The sequence below is a fragment of the Drosophila subobscura genome, chromosome J (assembly GCF_008121235.1).
Source record: "Drosophila subobscura isolate 14011-0131.10 chromosome J, UCBerk_Dsub_1.0, whole genome shotgun sequence".
Taxonomy (NCBI): Eukaryota; Metazoa; Arthropoda; class Insecta; order Diptera; family Drosophilidae; genus Drosophila; species Drosophila subobscura.
Window position 1 is genome coordinate 10698488 of NC_048532.1, and position 15632 is coordinate 10714119.

General features: G+C 43.2%; 4 protein-coding genes across 7 annotated transcripts; 2 read left to right on the forward strand and 2 right to left on the reverse strand.

Annotated features, from left to right (window-relative positions):
• The first annotated feature begins 38 nt into the window (after positions 1 to 38).
• On the forward strand, positions 39 to 1876 carry LOC117894083. 2 transcript variants are annotated; one of them, XM_034800948.1, is made up of 4 exons: positions 44 to 236; positions 321 to 939; positions 998 to 1610; positions 1668 to 1876. In XM_034800948.1, exons 1-4 carry the CDS (start codon positions 149 to 151, stop codon positions 1854 to 1856), a joined length of 1509 nt encoding a protein of 502 aa, XP_034656839.1. In that variant the 5' UTR covers positions 44 to 148; the 3' UTR covers positions 1857 to 1876. The 2 variants fall into 2 exon arrangements, with proteins under 2 accessions (XP_034656841.1, XP_034656839.1); XM_034800950.1 differs by lacking the exon at positions 1668 to 1876 and having other exon boundaries at positions 39 to 236; positions 991 to 1204.
• Positions 1864 to 3580, reverse strand: LOC117894085 (4-hydroxyphenylpyruvate dioxygenase). The gene is made up of 5 exons (XM_034800952.1): positions 3475 to 3580; positions 3205 to 3231; positions 2755 to 3138; positions 2041 to 2694; positions 1864 to 1977 (listed from the first exon to the last, which is right to left on the reverse strand). The coding sequence occupies exons 1-5, from the start codon at positions 3475 to 3477 to the stop codon at positions 1903 to 1905; spliced, it is 1143 nt and encodes a 380-aa protein (XP_034656843.1). The 5' UTR covers positions 3478 to 3580; the 3' UTR covers positions 1864 to 1902.
• Positions 3581 to 8178: 4598 nt separating this feature from the next.
• LOC117894092 lies at positions 8179 to 13367 on the forward strand. Of its 2 annotated transcripts, none has more exons than XM_034800966.1 (6): positions 8179 to 8630; positions 9122 to 9560; positions 9625 to 9698; positions 9758 to 9800; positions 12293 to 12418; positions 13081 to 13367. In XM_034800966.1, the coding sequence occupies exons 2-6, from the start codon at positions 9242 to 9244 to the stop codon at positions 13191 to 13193; spliced, it is 675 nt and encodes a 224-aa protein (XP_034656857.1). In that variant the 5' UTR covers positions 8179 to 8630; positions 9122 to 9241; the 3' UTR covers positions 13194 to 13367. The 2 variants fall into 2 exon arrangements, with proteins under 2 accessions (XP_034656857.1, XP_034656856.1); XM_034800965.1 differs by having other exon boundaries at positions 8179 to 8356.
• Positions 13303 to 15120, reverse strand: LOC117894086. 2 transcript variants are annotated; one of them, XM_034800955.1, is made up of 3 exons: positions 14927 to 15120; positions 14136 to 14835; positions 13303 to 14077 (listed from the first exon to the last, which is right to left on the reverse strand). In XM_034800955.1, exons 2-3 carry the CDS (start codon positions 14828 to 14830, stop codon positions 13630 to 13632), a joined length of 1143 nt encoding a protein of 380 aa, XP_034656846.1. In that variant the 5' UTR covers positions 14831 to 14835; positions 14927 to 15120; the 3' UTR covers positions 13303 to 13629. The 2 variants fall into 2 exon arrangements, with proteins under 2 accessions (XP_034656846.1, XP_034656845.1); XM_034800954.1 differs by having other exon boundaries at positions 14136 to 14838; positions 14927 to 15119.
• Between the last annotated feature and the right edge of the window lie 512 nt (positions 15121 to 15632).

Here is a 15632-nt window from a genome sequence, read left to right on the forward strand (position 1 = left end):
CCGAATTTTTTCAGCACTGCCGACTGCAGCAAAAGGTGCTGGTAAACGGAAATACTTATCTCGGCTTGAAAAAATAAATAAATAATTAGACGCCTACAATTTAATAGATTCCATTTAAAGTTAGTTAAATAATTCTTAAAACTGCAAAATGACGTGTGGAGCATGTCGTGGACGCAAAGAAAAAGGTATAAAGTGTCTGCTAGCAGCGCTGGATATGATTAAAGAGCACGCCCTAAGTGAGTTGCAGAAAATTCTAAGTTTAAGTTATAGTGATGCAACTTAATATATATAATAAATGCAATATATATAATTTAAAATAGTGATGCAACTTGAGGCGGAAGAGAGTGCAAAGTCTATTGCAAGCCTGCAAACTGATAATAAAAAGCTGCAAGCTCATAATGAAAAGATGCACCGGGCTATGGATCTCCTAAAGGAACGTCAGGAGTCCCAGGCCATTGTCCATACTGACAAGCGACGTAAAGTGTCGCCCAAGAAGTTGAAGGAAGATATTTCGCCACTTCCACAAAGCCAGAGTTCCCTGAACATGAATATAGCGCTCACGAGCATAGATCTCCTCTCTGACGAAGACGCAGAAGAGCAGGAGGAAGAAGAAAGCATAGCGGAAACAGAGCCTCCCTCCACTGGAAGTCCTCGCAAGCTCTGCAAGCGGCTGTATCATCGCAAGCCTGATGTGAGGAACTTAGAGAATGTGCAGCCCACTAGCGTGAGCAGTGAGAACCAAGTCTGGCTACGGAAGACACCAAAGATGATGACAAAGCTCTCACTGACACACAGAGGCAGCAGCCTACAATTGAAGCAGACTCGCCTCAAATTTGATGGCAGCAAGGCAAGTGGCAGCGATAAAGATGTGATTGAGGCCAGTCCCAACCCAAGCCCTGCTTCGAAACGTGCCCCGGCCTCACGCTCTTTGCTGCAAAGGTATTTATGGCATAAACCAGTGTCTATCCTTGTGTAATATCCAATTCCAAGCTTACAGAATCGACACCGGCAACGCCTTAAACGGAGACAATTCCATTCTGAGCAAGAGCAACATCAAAAGAGTTGAGCCTAGCTTCGACATGGTTATAGATGATGACGATGCGATCGACAGTCAGCCTGTGGCTAGCCTAGAACTGCCAGTAATGCCGCCACCTGTTTCACCTCCACACCTCAAGATGAGCAGCTCAAGCGACAGCGTCGTGCTGCTCACTCCGGCCACTCAGGACATTATCTTTGTGAATGATAGCAGCGAAGCTTTAGACAAAATCGGCACAATGGATGTTCTAGCTGAGATTATGAAGGAGGACGACGATGCCTGCTCCTCCGCTCTGCTGCAGTACGAGCAGATAATGATTGACCAACAGAAGCAGAATCAACCCAAGCCAACAGATCAGACTGCAGCCAGAGGCATCAAAAATGAACCAACAACACAGCCAAACGAGGATCAAGGCAATGAATCAACAAGACTTTCTGAAGATATTGAAAAATATATGATGGAGGAGGACGACCAGGAATCTGATGACGAGATTCCACGACCCATAATGCTAAAAGAGGAACCGAAATTGTCCTTAAAAGAGCGCTTCGAAATTGAATGCAAGGAGTGCGAAAAGGCAAGTAAAACAAAAGATACTTTTACGTAGCATAAATTAATTATTTCCTTTTTGCAGTTTATAAACTTTATGGCCCCTCATTTGAATGATGAAAAGATTCAACTCTATTTGAGCACATGTAAACATTTCAATGATCTAAATGCATCGCCGCCGGGCTTCTGGAATCCCCACATGGTTTCCTTTGCCGAAGACGATCCCCGCAATGAGGTCCTGATTGACGATCGTTTTCAGCGATTAAAAAAATAACATTGGATGCATATTTCAATATTTATATTTATCATTTGATTTGAATTTACAAATTGCCGCGCTTCTCCTGCTCAATCTCGATGGCCGTGAACAGGGACTTGAAGTTGCCGGCGCCGAAGCCCTAAAATTTGTGTGTTATTTGTGTTAGTAAAAATTGTAAAAATAAGTAAAACAATAATCTTACATTGTGATTGTGGCGTTGAATGACTTCGAGGAAGAGCGTGGGCCTATCCTGGCAGTTCTTCGTGAAGATCTGCAGCAGGTAACCGTTCTCATCGAAATCAATTAAAATATTCAACTTCTGTAGTATTTCCATGTCCTCCTTGATGATGGTGCGACTGTGCGACAGCTGCTCCTGCAGTATCTCGTAGTAGGAGGCTGGAATGGTCAGGAACTCGGTGCCGCGTGCCTTGAGATTGCTCACCGCCTGGATAATGTCATCCGTATTGAGGGCAATGTGCTGCACACCCGCTCCGCCATAGTACTCCACATACTCCTGAATCTGGGACTTCTTCTTGCCACTGGCCGGCTCATTGATTGGCATTTTCACCGTCTCCTCGTAGTTGGCCATCACAATGGAGCGCAGGGCCGAGTACTCGGTATGGATTTGCGAATCGTCCACCGACCAGAACCGATGGAACTGCAAAATCCTCTCGTACCAAGAGGCCACACTCTCCATCTCAAGATCGGGCTGATTGCCCACCACATGATCGATGAAGTTCAGCTTGGTCGCTGGCAGGTTCTTGGTCACAACATCCTGGGGAGAACTCCGGAAGCCTGGCAGAAAGTCCCCAGCATAACCATGGCGCTCCACAAAGGTGTGAGTGGTGTCGCCGTACTAAATGATGAATATTCATGTGAAGGAATTTCCATACGTGTTTCAGCTTGCACCACTTACCGTCTTGATGGTGGCAAATCTCACGAATCCATTGTCATCGCTTTCCTCCCAGATATCGCGCACCACTTCGGCACCTCTGGACACCGCCAGGGTAAATATTGCATTCAAATCCTCCACTTCGAAGGCCACATCTTTGACGCCATCCCCGTGCCGCATCAGGTGCAGTCCATGCTCGCGATCGTCCGGCGTATAGGCCGAGACGAACACAAAGACAATCTTGTTCTGGCGCACAGCATGCTTGGCGAAGCGTCGCTCTCCGGTCTCCAATCCCTGATAGCCAAGTGGTTCAAAGCCCAAACGAGTGGTGTAATAGCTGGCCGCCTGCTTGGCGTTACCAACGTAAAACGTCAAGTGATCAAAGCTTAGGAATGTGCCGGCTTCAGGCTGAACAGAGTAAGGTAAGGAGTTAAGATCTTATGATTTGGGTGGGTTATTCTCATGGGAACTTACTTTGGTTCCTTTGTCAGTATAGCTGGTCTGTTGGCAGAGCGGAAAAAGAGCAGAAAAATAGGTTATGGAATGGAAATATTTAAATTATTAAAGAGTTGCAAGCTTTCCCAATAGATAGATGTTTTCGATAGCACTTTTACGGTATGACGATCTTAAGTTCAGCAAAATTTAAATTTATCCTCAAAAATATCATTCAAAATGTCCTAAAATCACTTTTATGTTGTCACATCCACGTTGCTTCTTTGCTTATATAACACTCTTCACATTTACCATTATCACTCAGACTCAATTTATGCAAATCCTCTCCTCACACGCGATAAAGATTTCTATGTTCCGTTGATCTTACACGATCTACAAGTTGATTATGGCCTGAGCTCTGGCAAATCAGAGCTTTATATAGGGCCGAAGTTGATCAGGTGAAAATCCTGTACTAATTTAAATAAAAGCCAAACTAGTATTTTGTTTATTTCAAATGCCATATACATATATATCGGAATATCTTAGGCATCTGTCTGTTGTTGTTGTCATTGCTTTTTGCATATTTTAACGGAGATTGCAGAAATTTGTTTACTAGAACAGGTGGCAATGTTTTCTATTACGATTAGACGGAATTTATGCAATAAACAAACATGAATTGCGCTTTTACAAAGTGGGGCACGCCTCCTTCTCAGTAACTTCTTATCAGTGCGGTTCTTTCAAGCCAAAAATTTCACTTCCTTTAACCCGTTATGCCCGGTAATATCTCAACTCATTATGCAAAATATTTCATGTGCCATAGATAAAGAATTCCCCTAAATATTCATGAGACGCGCGGCAGTCGCCACAGTTGCCAAGTCACATTGAACTTGATGCGAGTTGCGAGCCCCCAAAAAGTAACAATACACGAGTGAACAGAGTGTTAATGTTAATCAGAGACATTATTGTTATTGTTCCAGCGGATAATGTATATCTCCATGGAGGTTGTTTTGCATTAGAATTGCTTAAAATACAAAAAACTACGAAAACGGGTTACCCAAGCGCCAAGAAAGTTGTTTGTTTTTGCAGCTTTGGCACACGTTGGGCATAATTCATCTACTTTGTTTAGTTATTGCTTTAAATGGGTTATTAAATGCGGGCTTAAGACTATTTCGATAGGAAATTGTTTTAGATTGGTCGTATTTTGGAAGCTTTCGAGATTGAGTTATTCCAGAGTGGTTGAAGTTTTTGTCCTCTCTCTGCTCCACTCATATTATATTTTGACATAGGGCAGTTCCTCTTTATCAACTTGACTGACGACCGTTGTCAGGTGTTTGGCAACCATTCGACACGCACATAAATTAAACGTCTCCCCTCCCAGCAGCTTCGATGGCTACTCTAAAAATACTAAAACACATGGCGTATGAGCAATTCAGGCAGCTAAGCATTAATGATCGGGCCCTAGACAAAAGTCTACCCAGCTGCTGGCTAATGATGAACTGACAGTGCCCAACAGTGGCAGGGGCATGGTAAAAGTGGGTTGAGTATCAGCGAAATGGTCTAGTGGCCATTGGCAGGAAGCCAAATCGATGCTTGACATTTATTATGATTGGCTTATTAGGGCGCAGCGGAGGCGAGCAGGGAGGTTGTACACTTGTCGCTTGTGGAGCAGTCCATTAAATAATATGGATTTTCAATTGATTCAGTTTATGCTGATATAACTAAAAGAAGTTCAATTAGGGGAAGTTTGACTCTATATCATATTACTATCATTCTGAACCTTCATTTGTTTTCTTGCCTGCGTGTATTGATTCCTCCTACACCTGTCAGAACCTGAGTTGTTCCATTAGTCATAGAATCTTACCCACACCAGTCCTATCCCAACAAAATATATTCTACCCCTGCTGCTGCTGCTGCATCATCTACTCCAGGGGGGCACACACTCTCCACCAGACTTGCCATTAGCTAAACAAACTTTTGTCCTTGGCGAAGCAACGGTGGTTCTCTGCGCTGCTCGAGTGTGCTCTTGGGTTGCTCTCGGGTTGACGTGGGAAGCCTGTTGCATTGCTGTGAGAGGAGGATTGGGTTTCCAAGGCGGCGCTCTCGCTCTCTCTCCACGCTCCCTTTGTTTGGCTGGAGAGAGCCGAATGGGTACAGCATTGCCAGCATGGAAAAGTTTGTCCCGTCTTAGGGGTTGCTTGTGGAAGGGCTTGCGTTCGGGTCTGCTGACGCCTGGGCGGGCAAAGGACACCGCAGACAGGAGAAGGATACGAGTTTCTATTGTTGTTGCCATAGCCGCAAGCTGTCGCCGGTCTACGTCACGCTTTCCATCCTTCCTTCAGTCGCGTTTAATGCGCTTCCAAAACAACAGCCCCAGCCAGACCCAGCCAGCAGGCAGCAGTCACAGACACACCGAAAAAGAGACCCGGGCTCTCGCATTGAAAAACTAAATCACAAATCTGTTTACACAACTTAAGTGGGTAACAACTACCAAAATTATTCATGTGTATTGTTATAATTCAATTCTATTAAAAAACGAACTAACAAAACAACAAAAAACGTACTTGAACTGTCGCTGGTTTTGTGTATAAATCTAAAAAAATCATTCGTCGCCATCTCCATTTTTCGCCCCCCAACCCAAACCACGGCTTTTTTTTGTTGCTTCTGTGGAAATTTATGTATTTTGAACATTTTTTTTCTCTAAATATTGACAAATTTGTTCGTCTCGCTATGCGATTTAAATCTTTATGCTAAAAAAGCGATCCAAAAACACCAAAATTGCTGGCCCCGAGCACTGACAATTTTCTAGAGCGAGCAAAAGTTGCCCCCCAGAGCAAGACGAGAAACTTTTAAAAATTACAACATAAATTATACCACACTCTGAAAGGAATTTCTAGTTTTGGGAAATTAAAAATAGTTTATAGATGATTTTTTTGCGATTCTGTTGATTGATTGTTCGGTGTGAAAATGATCATAAATCTGAAATGGAGCGCCGTTCCGTGACGTTTGCTGTCGACCAGCAGTGCTTCATAAACTGTTACAGTTTGAACAGTACTGCTAGAACGAGTTTAATGCTTGGCGCGGCGAAAGGACAAAGTGTATTAATGCAGCGGGGAATTCACAGAGCGGAGAGTGGGGTAGGGAGGTGTTCACTATCACACAAAGAGAGAAAGAGAGAGCGAGAAAGTAAGGGTAAAACGAAAAGGGCATAGGCCAGAGAGCATTTGTTTCATAAGCAGTTATTCTCTCAATATTAGCCGCTGCTGCACACTCGCATGTTTTCTCCCTTCTTATCAGTGCAATTCTTTGTCTCGCTTGCACTTTTCTGTAACTGTGAGTGGCGCTGCTGTGCTGTGCTCTCAAAGCAAAGTGGAAAGCAAACACAGTGATCAATGTAACGGGAGTCTATGGGAGTATTGGTGTTGTAAAACGATTCCATGTGCGCCTTAACTTGGTTTTACTGTTGTTGTGAACGAGCAAGATTGGGATCTACGCTTCTGTCATATCGTCGTTGAAGACATTCAAATTGCTTGGATAAATATCAGCCACTGTCTAGTACTTTCGCAACATCGTTTTAGCCTAAAAGCTTTGCCCAAGTCCAAAGATTTGCATGCAAATTTGCGAATTAAATTCAGTTTGCGTGCCAGAACTCAATCGTCAAGATTCGACAGGGCCTGCCATTACTTTACTTGCTTGCCCATTAGACGCGCCCTTTGTGCGGCTCATGTGCTGTGTTCTGTGTGCTGTGAGGGGAAGTCCCTTATTATGACATTACCACGGGGAGCCGTTCCCGGCATGATTCACTTTCACCTTGACATGCTTTCGGCACAGCGCTTCTCTTGCCCTCAATGTCCTTTCTATTGCGGTGGCAAAGGTATTAAGTTCTTTATGCCTGATGCCATCATATAAATGATATTTCTGTCGCTATTTACATGCCGACTTATAGTTTTAAGTATTGTGGTAGCTGAAACCACACAACAACAACCAGAAGTGAATTACAATAACCGCCCACATATCTGTGGTGGCAGAGCTACATTTAATAGTCTTGGGTAATTCTAGAAAGTAAAGTCCATAAAATTTCGCTTTCAAAATATGAAAATAGACAGAAGGTGGAGACGGAATATCCATGGCAGGTTGCAGTAAGACAAATAAACAAAAGATTGCCTCGAAAACTTCTTCGCCGCATCGTTTATGTGAATTTCTATTTTATTTTTAAAACACACACTGAAAATTATGAAGACCCAAGAAGATTACATATACAACACGTAGGCATAGGTATATAGGTATAGATGCAGATCTATATATACTTAAAGGGATCTCTTTTGGGGCATTTAGGTAGGCATAAATTATACAAATATTTCCATGCTTGTCAGATATTGTTTGTTCGGTATGCCGAGGTATGCTGTCCATTTGTTTGTGGTCTTTTCTCTGGGGGGGAAATGGTCGTTCTGTTCCGCTTCATTTTTAACTAATTACTGCAGATTATTAAGAGCCATATTATTAATGGAGCATGATTCACAGTGGGGGCTTTTGATTGAATGTCTGTTGATGGCTGGCGCTAATCATTGCAGGGGAAGAACGTGTAAATTTGTTTATAAACTGGAGGATGTTTGATGATCTCATAAACGATAATCCACTACATTTAGTTACATAATTGTGGAGTGTAAAGGGTGCATTTAGAACCATATATTCAGGTCACTGCTTCTCAGAAAAGCACTCACAAAATGCCATTTATTTGTATGTGTTATCATGAAGGGCTTCACAAGTCCTCAATGTTTAATGATCCCGACCCGGTTTTATTATTTTATCTGCACAGGAATTTAGATAAGTGCGAATGACTATATGTTGACCATCAAAATATTTGCAGTTTTATATCATCGCCTTTGCAAAAACTGTTCCCACTTCGTGTTGTTCTCTTCGGCCAATAGCGTCGATAAGGAATCTCCTGACTTGACTTCATTTGAGTACCTTTAAATGCAGCCAAGCCAGCTCGCAGCCAGTCGGCATTTTCTTTCATTCATGCGACGTCCGAATCGACGTCCGACCAGGCGAACCACGTCCACGTCCGCCACTGTGTCTGCCTCTGGCCCGGCCGACTGTCGGCTGGCTACAGCGACTCGCAACGTTCAGAACGAATTTGCATAGGCTGAGAATCGGACGTGTGGCCCGTCGATCTTGATGCGAATACATCGCAGCGGTACGACAAATACTCATATGTATAATATTTTGTTCACTCCTGTCGGGTGTGTGTGTGTGTCTGTGTGAAATCTGTAACTTTAATTTATGATATGGGGAACCATTGGATGGCTGCACGATAAATTATTCCCCAGAATGCCAGGCATTTTTCAGTGAAGATATAAAAAATATCAACCAAATTTTAAAGTCATTTATCAGATGGAAGAAGGCAGAAGAAAATGCTGTGCAATAATTTCAAGTGGATGTGTGGAAATACAACAAACAGCAGAAAATCTGTAAGATATGCGAGATGGCAACAAATGTTAATAAATAAGCAAAAGTTTAATTTAAAAAGTGCTATAAAATATGTCTAAAATATCTTGGCAAATATAAATATTATAAATATAATGAGATTGAAGTCTTAAGTGAACTTTTTTCAAAGAAAATCTTCAAAAGTCTTACGCCCTTTATGAATATTAAATATAAAAATGTTTCTCTTACCTTTAAATGGATTTCCCCTGTCGCGCCCAATTACTCCAGTCAAAAGGAACTGAAATCTGTAAAATAATATTAAAAAAATGCTTTAACAACTGAAAATACCAATAAACCAATCAGCTGTAAAGTGCACAAGACACAAAGTTGTTCGTGTGGAAAACTAACGCGTGGAGAAACTGAACCATTTGTGTAATTCGAGTCTATATTCAGATCACGACCGCATTTCTAACCCAAGTATTTGTTCTCTCTCCCGTGCATCCTCTCGCCTCGTATCCAACCATGCGACTTATAGATCGTCTCCGATTGCTGCGACTGCCAACATCTAAGCCAACATAAAACGCCAATAAAATCCAACTAATTAATGTGTGATAATTGTGCAAAATAGGGCGAGCAAAAGGCGTACTTAGTCACGATGTGGAATCAAATGGAATGCAATGGATCCGCCGGGGAGGACTGCCTGTGCCAGAGATTGCGTGGCGCGACTGAGAGATCTCACGATAGCGGCACAGCCCCCAGGGTCAGCCTCTCTTATCAGTCGAGCTCCACAGTCCTGCTGCTGATACTCTCGCTCAGCTGCACGCTGGCGGCACCACAAACCTCCTGCATCATGTGCGACAAGGAGGATCTACGGCCCCGCGTGCCGCCCTACAGCGACAGCTACGAAGAGTTCACCTTCGACCATCAGGTATCCCAGCACGATGCCATGGAGGCGCTGCGCAGATTCAATGAGAGTAAGGCAGACCTCTCCGAGGAGTTCTGAGTTCGGCTCTGATTTGTGTTGATTTTAATTTCCAGCACATGGTCTGAAGAATGCCTGCAATACGGTCAAGTGCGACTCAAATGTCTTGAAATATTGCCTGGGAAATCAGGTGAGTGCCTGCACTGAGAGTGAGAGTAAAAGTTCACTGTAAACATTTCACTTTTTCAGTTCATCAACGATCATTGCTGGTGCGAGCTGCAGCACAGAGAAGGTTCGTATTTACCCAAGAATGATATTTATGACTTGCCACAAGAGTCTCGGCACATGGCGCCCCCATGCAACAATAAACAAACTTCTCTCACAATGCACACCGTCGAGTGCCACTAACCCACTTGCAGAGGCAGTGACTGAGGCTGAGGCAGAGGCAGTAACCCAAAGAGGTTCCATTAGCTCATTTTGTCCAAGCGGCCATCACGCAAGCCACCGATGACGCAACAATTGAGGGGCGAGGGAGAAAGAGGAGACAAGCCACAAAACTGTCCCATGGTCTGGGATCTACTGGGAAGAGAATGTGATAATTGGAGTCAGAATAAGGCGGTTCCCTCTTGGCACGTGATGCGGTGCGGTGCGGTGGGGTGCGGAAGTTGTTAAGTTTGGTCCACTGATTAAACCGCAACCTAATGCCGCTGCACGCTTCATTGCACTGCTTTGCATTAAGTACCCAAGCCAACACAGTGAAGACTCCACCAGAAGCAATTACAAAAAAATACATAAATGAGGAGGAGATTTCCAGTTGGAAATTGTATTGTATTAGTTCTAGCTGCTAGCCACTGTAATCGGATTCTTTTGGCATTCCAAATGTCCAACCGTCAGTTTATAATTCACTTTTGATGGCATTATTTGTTGCCATTTGATTTGTGCCTCTATTCTTGATGTGCATTCTGCCTGGAATGGGCTTGTGGGTTCGGCGCTCAGCTTGTCTACAGTTGAATGATTTTCTTCAAGGCGTGCACAGTTTTCCAGTCCGCTGTGTGTAGTTTTACTCTCCAAATGCACTCGCCTTTAAATTGTTCTGTGTGTGCGCCTCACTCATTAAATTCAATTTTGTTCATTTTCCTTCATGTGCTTTGGGCTTATTAGTCTTTTCAGTTGGTGGGCTAATAACTGGGCGAAGGTTCTCCGCACTGTGACAATGAATGCATTTATTTTTGCGCTTATGCCAACTACAATAAAAATTGTATTTACTTCTCACACATTTATTTAACTTTAAGTTCTTGGAACCGCTATCAGCGGACAGTTGGACAGCTTGTAATTGGGGTTGTTAGGAGCTTATTTGTTCAAGATATTCGCCTAAAGTCCTCCAGCAAAGGGGGCTCTGTTTATGAGTGCCAGCACTGACCTGACTGAACTGAACCGATTGCGGGCTTATCTTTGGCCTATCTGTGGCCCAACAAATACTTTGACTGTTTCCAATGTACCTCGAAAATATATTATTTTGCTACTTATTATATGTATTTCTGTTTATGCAGCATTTTTGAACGGCTGAGCTGACGGCCCTTTAGTATTCCATGGGCAATTCCTCTTGATAGGCAACGTGCCAGAAATATTAATCAGAAAACACCTGCCCAGCGCTGGTGGAACGAAATGCGTCTGGGTGGGTGGCTAGACCCTCTCTCGGGGACCATTGTTAGGTGCCGCTTATAGCACTCACAATTTGAATATTTCCATAATTTTACGCAATTAATTTGGACAGCTTCAGGCACGCAAACACTTCCCTCCCATTTATTGGCATTGTCAATATTAATATAATTTTTGTTGCGAATGTTGACAGATGAAATGTGATTCATATCGAGCAAAAGGCAATTTATAAGGCATTAAATTATAACATAAATCAGTCTAATGTGAGAATAATGCCTTGTTTCAGTGCCGTCCAGTGTAATCAATCATTTGCAAATAGGTTTTTCCTAGACCAAACGATCTGTCGATTCGTAGCGTCCTCGCCCCGTCAGCTGTCGCCAAACATTAACAACAATTGCGAGCGCAATCACAGAAATTGAGCCAACATATTACACTCCAGGCCCCACGTCTATTTGCATTAACTAATAATTATTTAATTGGATAAATATTTGCGACACGAAGCAACAACATTCCCTGTGTGTGGGGCCTCTGCTCTGGGATGTTCCAATAAATGTAGACATGGAACTTCATAAAATTCAACACGATGAGTTGCCATAAACAAATACGCTTCTAGTATATGTAAACAGGCCTCAGCAGAACAACAGTCTTGCGATGCGATCGAGAAACAATATGTTTCATATTTAGTCACTCGCCCTCGCCTGTTTTGTTGGAAATATTTTGTGTGCTGATTTTTGTGTGTGCCTCTCCATAAACATATTCTATTTTATTGGTTTCCGTTTCTACTCAAAGTGAAACAGTTTCATAAATTTAATAACTAAATTAAGTGCTTTCCATTATAAATAGGTAAATACACATAATTCCAAAATGGGCACAGACATGAGCAGAGCTGGAGAAATATATGAATATTTGTTCAAGCAGATTCCCCTTAATAATATTTAGCACATGAAATAAGATTTTATGATTGGCATAGACAGCTGAGTACATAGTCGTAAAGAGCTAGGAATTATTTTGGCTGTAGTGCCGAATATTTAAGGGTCAAAGAGCTTAACATTCCGATGCGTAGGAGCATCTTTTACAATTATAATACATACATACATAAATATACATTTTTTTTCTCTTTTCCAGAGGGTCTGCCCTTTGTGCCCCACATTTGCTATGCCGATGAAAAGGTTCATAGACCGTCCATTGGTTCCTGTTTCCTCTTCGATGAGGTCAAAGAATGCTGCTGTGCACCTGCCTGGGCCAAGAAGTGTAAGTACCAGCGCTAGCTAAAGATTCGCTTGAACTCGAATGAGGCATCCATGTCCAATGCTAGATGCTAAATCTCATGCCACACACACACACGGGCAGGGTTTTAACAAAGCAATGCTAATTTAATAATGTAAATAGACTTTTTCAATGATTCGATTCGATTTCCACACGGCGCCTTCGATAAACAAACAAATACAAAAAAAAAAAAATAAAAACAACAATGGGCAGCAAGATCATCCAATATTCCCTGCCCCTTAGCAGCGCCAACCCACATTGGGTCTCAAATCGAATCATGCTAATTATATTTAGTTTAGAATGCTAATTGATATCGCTCACACAGCAGACCGAGAGAGTTTTAAATCATAAAATATAGCAACGAATGGGGCAGGAGATTTTCTGCTACAAATTGGCAACAATAAATTCAAAAGGGTAATTAGCCTTGGTTGTATATTATTGCTGAGTAGTTTATAGCACCAAAAACCTGCAGAGCTTTTGAGCAGCTCCAGATACCCATGGGAAATAAACATAACACTTTGGCTGAAGGAAGAGCTTCCTCGTAAATAGTAAACTTTAGCTTGCCAGATGGCCATTAGAGGTTTTTCTCTGCCACATTTCTGACACAACTCTTAATCTACATTTACATATATTTCTGTTCTTTCCAGGGCGACACATTTCGGGCAGTTCACGCAGCCAAAACACACCAAAAATACTAATAACTTTGCTGTTTGCATACAGTTTACTCCACTGGATAAGCCGGAGAGGGCTAACTTGTTAAAGCTGTGAGCAGGAGGAGGAGGCGTGTACAATTTGTAAAAGATAGTCATAGTGATGTAGGATCTAGCTGTAACACGATACTCGAATAAGTGTACTTAGTTCAAACAATGTCCAATGGAAATCAAACCTACTTGCTAAGCATATATTTAAGCGTTAATAAATACATTTTTATAGAGCTAACCGGCTGCAGTTAGCATCGTGTGCTGTGTGAGTGTGTGGAGCTTAGATGACTAAATAATGAAGCTGTATCTGCTAAATGCGTATTTTAAAAAAGGAAAACATGTCGATGAACAAAAATTAAAAAGAATAGTCTTTAACACATGCCAGGCCTTCCCAACTATCGCCAACTATCATTCGCTTACGGGCTAAAGTTCAACTTAACTACTAAAAACGGTCCACTAAACCTCGAGTTCAGCCAGTCTATAGTCTCCTCGGTTCTATATGCTAGTACGGCTGCTGAGCGTACGCTGCAAGGCATTCACACAGGACAGCACATCCTCATAGTCCTTGGACCATTCGCGCAGATTGCGCTCCAGACTCTCCAGTCGTGTCTGGCCGAGGCGCATTCCGCCATGCTTGATGGCCGCATAACAGGAGCAGGCCAGCAGTTTGAAGCATTGCCGACGCACCGCATTGTGCGCGTGACTCTCCCAGTTGGGCGTTGTGGCCACACACTGCCAGGCCATGCTGACATAGTCGACCAGGGCGTCCCAGTGGGTGGCGTCGTGCAGGCGCTTTGCCTGCACTTGCAGCACTCGCTTAAACTCATTGAGATGCATCGATGCCTTGGAATAGGCAGCCGCATCCGTTTTCTTGCACAGGCGAGAGGTGGGCAAAGATTTAAATATCAGCCGCTTGGCATATTGCAGCTCCTGCTCCAACGCACTGCAATGCAATCAGAGAAGTGAGCAAAGAGAAAACAACTCTTAAAGATGAAACCCACCTAATGTCTGGCGTTGGCAGCATTCGACGGAGTCGTTCCTCATCGGCGGATGTGTTTATATTGTTCATAATCAACTCGATTAGTTGCTGCTGAGACAAACCCTGCAGCAGGGACGGTAATTCCACGTCGGTGTTTGTCTGCCCCACTGGCCGGTCGTCCATCTTCAGCTTCTTCACAATGGGTGTGCCCGGCCAGAGCTGCTTGGTAGTGGCTGCTTTAATCGGAGAGTATGTCTCCATGGGCGTTGGCTCGGGTGGAGTACTGCCCATGGTCAGGCGCTTTCTTGGCGAGCTGCGCAGGATCATGCCGCTGGTCAACTGCAGGTTCTTTGTGGGCGTACGCTGGAATGGACTTCGCATCGAAGAACCGCCCGACCCACTGCCACCGCCATTGGACTTGTCGGGCGAAAATGTCGTTGTGAATCGTCGCCGACCACGCTGGCGTATCACCAGCTCATCTGGTGAGGGCAGCGGCGAGAAGACAAAGTCCTGGCCCTGCACCACATTCGCATCGTTGTCCAGGCGCATTCCCAAGCCGCCACCACCATTGGCGTTCGGTGTGTTGATTATGGCCGCTGGGGTCGGCTCGTCTGGAGTGCGTCGATTGGCATTTGTCGGAGTATTGGCCATGCGCAGCGCCTCCAGACGATCGGGTATCTCGGCCAGCGCCATGCGAGTCTGCAGCGGAGTCGTCATTGCGGCTGCTGCGTAGTGCACAACGACAAAATGCACGCACATTAAGATTGTATAAACAATTTCACAACGCCCTACACCTGCCCGAAGCCCACATACCAATTGATATTTCTTTCGTTGGCACTGCTGCGTAAACACCTATGGATTGTGCAAATGCTTTGTTTGCCTTCCAATGACTTTGTGTTGCTTGAGTGTCTATCCTGGCGTCCCTCCTGCGATTGATTCAGTGATTTTTCTTCTATTTTTGTTTAAATTGCGCCAATTTGCAGAAGGTGGCAGCACACTATAGCGGCGGGCTAAAATCGATACATTCTCAACTACTGTATACTCTACACGTACGGTGTTTAGACTTCGAAGAACATTTCACACCAATCATGGTGTGATTTTTTTGGTTTGTTTTGGCTGGATTTAGCTTCATTTTATTTTTTAAAGGAGAAGAAATGAAATAAATCATTTCAAATAAAGGTGCTTTATCTGTGATCATATTTGAAACGCTCCCTTGCCTTCTGTAGGGGTGATTAGAATGCAAAATTCAAATTAAAATTGGTAAAATATAAGGTCATAAGGTATACAATCCAATAAAATGGAGAACTTATAATAAGCCAAATTTATTCTTCAACCGGTTTAAATTATATTTTCCGTGTTAAAAGTCTTTGCAAGCTAGTAATATCAAATAGAACATCAAATTCGAGGAAAATGATTTAAGACTACGGAATATTACGGTATATTTTTAATCTGAGATGGTATATTTTGGTACATTCTTGAGGGTCTGACGGTATATTTTATCGATAATTCCACGGTCACA

What these genes read in the sequence shown, in the direction of transcription:
- LOC117894083 (XM_034800948.1), top strand. Translation starts at nt 149, where the DNA reads ATGACGTGTGGAGCATGTCGTGGACGCAAAGAAAAAGGTATAAAGTGT. An exon ending in GATTAAAGAGCACGCCCTAA is followed by an intron (nt 237 to 320) that starts GTGAGTTGCAGA and finishes AATTTAAAATAG; the next exon opens with TGATGCAACTTGAGGCGGAA. An exon ending in TCACGCTCTTTGCTGCAAAG is followed by an intron (nt 940 to 997) that starts GTATTTATGGCA and finishes CCAAGCTTACAG; the next exon opens with AATCGACACCGGCAACGCCT.
- LOC117894092 (XM_034800966.1), top strand. Translation starts at nt 9,242, where the DNA reads ATGTGGAATCAAATGGAATGCAATGGATCCGCCGGGGAGGACTGCCTG. An exon ending in CGAGCTGCAGCACAGAGAAG is followed by an intron (nt 9,801 to 12,292) that starts GTTCGTATTTAC and finishes TCTCTTTTCCAG; the next exon opens with AGGGTCTGCCCTTTGTGCCC. An exon ending in ACCTGCCTGGGCCAAGAAGT is followed by an intron (nt 12,419 to 13,080) that starts GTAAGTACCAGC and finishes TGTTCTTTCCAG; the next exon opens with GGCGACACATTTCGGGCAGT.
- LOC117894086 (XM_034800955.1), bottom strand. Translation starts at nt 14,830, where the DNA reads ATGACGACTCCGCTGCAGACTCGCATGGCGCTGGCCGAGATACCCGAT. An exon ending in CTGCCAACGCCAGACATTAG is followed by an intron (nt 14,078 to 14,135) that starts GTGGGTTTCATC and finishes ATTGCATTGCAG; the next exon opens with TGCGTTGGAGCAGGAGCTGC.
- LOC117894085 (XM_034800952.1), bottom strand. An exon ending in ATACTGACAAAGGAACCAAA is followed by an intron (nt 3,139 to 3,204) that starts GTAAGTTCCCAT and finishes TACTCTGTTCAG; the next exon opens with CCTGAAGCCGGCACATTCCT. An exon ending in TTCAACGCCACAATCACAAT is followed by an intron (nt 1,978 to 2,040) that starts GTAAGATTATTG and finishes CACAAATTTTAG; the next exon opens with GGCTTCGGCGCCGGCAACTT.